At 46.2% G+C, this 6,000-nt stretch overlaps 1 protein-coding gene across 2 annotated transcripts in view; it reads left to right on the plus strand.

The window, feature by feature from the left end:
• The window catches only part of LOC106595655 (ephrin-A3), a 133,647-nt gene extending 128,446 nt beyond the window's left edge, over positions 1-5,201 (plus strand). For both annotated transcript variants that reach the window (XM_045698809.1, XM_045698812.1), the window contains exon 5: positions 4,544-5,201. In XM_045698809.1, the coding sequence (XP_045554765.1) occupies positions 4,544-4,662 (119 nt within the window). In that variant the 3' untranslated portion in view covers positions 4,663-5,201. The remainder of the gene's footprint in view (positions 1-4,543) is intronic.
• The last annotated feature ends 799 nt before the right edge of the window (positions 5,202-6,000 follow it).

Raw genomic sequence — 6,000 nt, forward strand, 5'->3', positions numbered from 1 at the left:
ATGTGGTGATGTAGTTAGAGGATGATATCAGTGTCGGCTATGTTATGTGGTGATGTAGTTAGAGGATGATAGCAGTGTCGGCTGTGTTATGATGTCGTTAGAGGATAATAGCAGTGTCGGCTATGTTATGTGGTGAAGTAGTTAGAGGATAATAGCAGTGTCGGCTATGTTATGTGGTGAAGTAGTTAGAGGATAATAGCAGTGTCGGCTATGTTATGTGGTGAAGTAGTTAGAGGATGATAGCAGTGTTGGCTATGTTATGTGGTGATGTAGTTAGAGGATGATAGCAGTGTCGGTTATGTTATGTGGTGTTTTAGTTAGAGGATGATAGCAGTGTTGGCTATGTTATGTGGTGAAGTAGTTAGAGGATGATAGCAGTGTTGGCTATGTTATGTGATGATGTAGTTAGAGGATGATAGCAGTGTCGGCTCTGTTATGTGGTGATGTAGTTAGAGGATGATAGCAGTGTTGGCTGTGTTATGTGTGATGTAGTTAGAGGATGATAGCAGTGTTGGCTGTGTTATGTGGTGATGTAGTTAGAGGATGATAGCAGTGTCGGCTGTGTTATGTGGTGAAGTAGTTAGAGGATGATAGCAGTGTTGGCTATGTTATGTGGTGAAGTAGTTAGAGGATGATAGCAGTGTTGGCTATGTTATGTGATGATGTAGTTAGAGGATGATAGCAGTGTCGGCTCTGTTATGTGTGATGTAGTTAGAGGATGATAGCAGTGTCAGCTGTGTTATGTGGTGAAGTAGTTAGAGGATGATAGCAGTGTCGGCTATGTTATGTGATGATGTAGTTAGAGGATGATAGCAGTGTCGGCTGTGTTATGTGGTGTTGTAGTTTGAGGATGATAGCAGTGTCGGCTATGTTATGTGATGATGTAGTTAGAGGATGATAGCAGTGTCGGCTATGTTATGTGGTGTTGTAGTTAGAGGATGATAGCAGTGCTGGCTATGTTATGTGTGATGACGGTGAGGCGCTATCCAAATTCAACAGTCACCTTACAGGGATTTCAAAATTGCACGGGAACTGTAGGCTACTGTTCAGATGGGTTTAATGGAATAGGAGTCTGACATCTGGACACTGACTGTAGGTCTATAACCTCTCAAAGAGTCTAATCTAATATTAACTCCTGCAAAATTAAGCATTTCTTGCAGTAAAATTATACACCAAATGTACATTTTTACTGGAACAGGAGTGGAGAAATATGATGTATTTCTTTCAGCATCTTGAGAGAATGAATGCTTGGTTCGGGACTGTCTGTGAAGGTGCTATCTTTATTAGCATCATAAAGCTGACACTAGTCTATTTCAATCACATCAAATGTGCATCCAATCCGAACTGAAATCTTATCAGAAACATGTTGGGTAGTTTTCACAGCTTTTACTTTCCTTCAACTGAAATGTGTCTTCCGCATTTAACCCAACCCCTCTGAATCAGAGAGGTGCAGAGGGCTGCCTTAATCAACATAGCTGTGCTACGAAGGCTCATAGGGGTGTTATGACACCTCATAGGGGTGGCGCAGCACAGGGTGCTCAGATAGCCAATGGTTAGGTGGTCACATGGTCCTCATGGAAGACCAGGTGTGTTTACAAACAGCGTCTCAGTGATATGGTTCATCTGTCACACACCTTACATAACCAGGGATGGAGCACGTACAGACACACACACAATAACACACACTAACCCCTATTGGTGTCTGAGCTGTCTCATGGCTCTCTGATGAATCATTATTACAGACGACACGTCCGATGTGTGTGTGACCTGGTGTTTGACCCCAGAGTGCGTGCAAAGATTAAGGTGTGTCACACCCGCCTACACACAGTAACACAGGGAGACAAACACAACAAACCCTTGTGCAACATACAGTATACTCACGTTCATGGAAGCGTGTGTGTGTGTGTGTGTGTGTGTGTGTGTGTGTGTGTGTGTGTGTGTGTGTGTGTGTGTGTGTGTGTGTGTGACAGGTACACACTCCAAAACTGGTTCTTTCAGATTCTCCACATCCACAGTATCTGGCACCGCCATAACAAGGTTCTGTCGCCGGGTCGAAGAAACAGAGTGTTCTCACCTCTTTCCCTCAAACACACACACACACACACACCACGGTCACAGAAGGGTCAAACTGTTTCTAACCTCAGTCACAGCACAGTCAGGATGTTTAACAGCATCATGTAGCTTATTAAGGGAGAGGAGGTGTGGATGTTTACAACACAACCACTACAGAACATCAACACATGTTTTCTCATGGCGTACAAACAAAATGGCCCCACTATTCCCTGTATAGTGTACCCCTTCCCCTGTATCCTGTATAGTGTACCCCTTCCCCTGTATCCTGTATAGTGTACCCCTTCCCCTGTATCCTGTATAGTGTACCCCTTCCCCTGTATCCTGTATAGTGTACCCCTTCCCCTGTATCCTGTATAGTGTACCCCTTCCCCTGTATCCTGTATAGTGTACCCCTTCCCCTGTATCCTGTATAGTGTACCCCTTCCCCTGTATCCTGTATAGTGTACCCCTTCCCCTGTATCCTGTATAGTGTACCCCTTCCCCTGTATGCTGTATAGTGTACCCCTTCCCCTGTATCCTGTATAGTGTACCCCTTCCCCTGTATCCTGTATAGTGTACCCCTTCCCCTGTATCCTGTATAGTGTACCCCTTCCCCTGTATCCTGTATAGTGTACCCCTTCCCCTGTATCCTGTATAGTGTACCCCTTCTCCTGTATCCTGTATAGTGTACCCCTTCCCCTGTATCCTGTATAGTGTACCCATTCCCCTGTATCCTGTATAGTGTACCCCTTCCCCTGTATCCTGTATAGTGTACCCCTTCCCCTGTATCCTGTATAGTGTACCCCTTCCCCTGTATCCTGTATAGTGTACCCCTTCCCCTGTATCCTGTATAGTGTACCCCTTCCCCTGTATCCTGTATAGTGTACCCCTTCTCCTGTATCCTGTATAGTGTACCCCTTCCCCTGTATCCTGTATAGTGTACCCCTTCCCCTGTATCCTGTATAGTGTACCCCTTCCCCTGTATCCTGTATAGTGTACCCCTTCCCCTGTATCCTGTACAGTGTACCCCTTCCCCTGTATCCTGTATAGTGTACCCCTTCCCCTGTATCCTGTATAGTGTACCCCTTCCCCTGTATCCTTTAATAGTGCACTACTTTGGGCCAGGGCTCTGGTCTAAAGTAGTGCACTGTACAGGGAATAGGGGCCATTCAGAAGCAGCCATGGTGTCAGCCACCAGTCTGATGTTCTGGGAAAACACAGAGAAAATAAGTAGTTGTATTATATAGACTGAACTGTGGCCTACAGCATCCCTCCCATCTCATGAATCAAGTCCACATAAAACGAAGGGTGTGTTACTCTGTCTGAGCGTGTACCTGGACACACCTTCTTCTTTTCCTAGCCTGAGCCCATGTGTACGCATCATCACCACACAGACCAGACTATAGGAGCTATTTCTAGTCCTGGGCCAGGTGTACCTGTGTCTGTGTACGTGTGTCTGTGCTTTGATGTGTGTGTGTGGCAGTGTGTGGCAGAGTCACGGTGTGTCATTATAATCAGACTATAGACTTACTTCAGTAATGGAGACACATTGTGTTCATTCTCTCTGTCATGCTGATGCACTGTTTTTATAATAGACAGCTTAGAGTGTTAGTGTGTGTGAGTGTTGACTACACTGGTTCCTCTCTGTCTCAGAGTGTTAGTGTGTGTGAGTGTTGACTACACTGGTTCCTCTCTGTCTCAGAGTGTTAGTGTGTGTGTTGACTACACTGGTTCCTCTCTGTCTCAGAGTGTTAGTGTGTGTGAGTGTTGACTACACTGGTTCCTCTCTGTCTCAGAGTGTTAGTGTGTGTGTTGACTACACTGGTTCCTCTCTGTCTCAGAGTGTTAGTGTGTGTGAGTGTTGACTACACTGGTTCCTCTCTGTGTTAGTGTGTTAGTGTGTGTGTGTGTGTGTGTGTGTGTGTGTGTGTGTGTGTGTGTGTGTGTGTGTGTGTGTGTGTGTGTGTGTGTGTGTGTGTGTGTGTGTGTGTGTGTGTGTGTGTGTGTGTGTGTGTGTGTGTGTGTGTGAGATGTGCTGTTTCCCAATAAAATGATTGCTAATTCTCTCTGTCTCTCTCTCTCTCTCTGTCTCTCTCTCGCTCTCTCTGTCTCTGTCTCTCTGTCTCTCTGTCTCTGTCTCTCTGTCTATGTCTCTCTCTGTCTCTCTCTCTGTCTCTCTGTCTCTCTCTCTATCTCTCTCTCGCTCTGTCTCTCTCGCTCTGTCTCTCTCTCTCTCTCTCTCTCTCTCTGTCTCTCTGTCTCTCTCTGTCTCTCTGTCGCTCTCTCTCTGTCTCTATGTCTCTCTCGCTCTCTCTCTCTGTCTCTCTCTCTCTGTCTCTCTGTCTCTCTCTCTGTCTGTCTCTCTCGCTCTCTCTCTCTGTCTCTCTCTCGCTCTCTCTCTCTGTCTCTCTCTCTGTCTCTCTGTCTCCCTTTCTCTCTCTCTGTTTCTCTCTGTTTCTCTCTCTCTGTCTCTCTGTCTCTCTCCATGTAGATGATTTTAACCCTGAGATTCCTAAACTGGAGAAGAGTGTCAGTGGAAGCAGCCCATCCAGGGATCGCCTACTCATCACCATAGCGACGCTCCTTCTCGCTGCCATCACCATCTCCTAGCAACGGCCATCCCATCAGTGTCGCCATACCAACCAGCCATGGGTGGGCTTGGGCAGGAGGGGTGAAGGATGACGAGGACTGAGGATTTGGGGGAAAGGGGACAGGAGATTAAGGGAACATGGAAAATAGGGAGTTAGAAGACCTTCTGAATGACATTGGTTGACAAGGGGTGTGTGTGTGTGTGTGTGTGTGTGTGTGTGTGTGTGTGTGTGTGTGTGTGTGTGTGTGTGTGTGTGTGTTGCTTAGAAGACGACATTCACACAGAGCATGAAGAGAAGACCTTTTATGACTTTGGACATTGGGCCTGCATGTGTAGGTATGTTTCAGAGTGTGTGTGTCTCAACATGTGGTGGAGGTAGCCTGTTGAAACATGCACACTGCATACAGCATTTATTACAGAGGAGAAGAGGACCTGACTTTCTATTGGAGCAGCTGATCGCAATGAAACACAGTGACACTTTTTCATGCAATCTGATTGGCTGACACAATTCTCTTCTTAGGGCTAGTTGCCTGTTTCTTGCACCGGAGACTGAACTGATTGAACTTGACTGAAATGAACTCAATTATTGCCTTTTTGTTCTGTCAACTGGATTCAACCAGATCTAGTCTGGATCCCTTCTGTGGAACTGGATCTAGTGGTCCTCCACCCATGTGATCTGGTCTGATCTGGACCGTAGCAGCCTGGTATGAAAAGCCAGTCTGGATCCCGGTTTCTGAACTGGGAAGTGGGACCACCCAGTCTAATGTGAGAGAGGGAGAGGGCGCTACAGTGCTGTATCAGAGTAGTAATATGTGTCAATACAATGACAGCTATAGGTTCCAGGTCAGTGGTTGTATACATTGTTATACACATTGATACAACCTCTGGCTCATCATTAAACCCCCTAGAGACATGTTTGTCCTTTATTCATTCATTCCTGGATAGCATTATCTCTGATCTCAGAGGTCAGAAAAGCACACAGCAATACTGTCATCGAATGCATTGTATTGGATTGTACACTGAGGACCTCTCTTCCTCTCTCCTGGAATCGGATGGAATGGGACTACATACCACAGACTCTACATCCTCTCTCCTGGAATCGGATGGAATGGGACTACATACCAAAGACTACTTCCTCTCTCCTGGAATCGGATGGAATGGGACTACATACCACAGACTCTACTTCCTCTCTCCTGGAATCGGATGGAATGGGACTACATACCACAGACTCTACTTCCTCTCTCCTGGAATCAGATGGAATGGGACTACATACCACAGACTCTCTCCTGGAATCAGATGGAATGGGACTACATACCACAGACTCTCTCCTGGAATCAGATGGAATGGGACTACATACC

The sequence above is a fragment of the Salmo salar genome, chromosome ssa02, assembly GCF_905237065.1.
Source record: "Salmo salar chromosome ssa02, Ssal_v3.1, whole genome shotgun sequence".
NCBI classification, from domain to species: domain Eukaryota; kingdom Metazoa; phylum Chordata; class Actinopteri; order Salmoniformes; family Salmonidae; genus Salmo; species Salmo salar.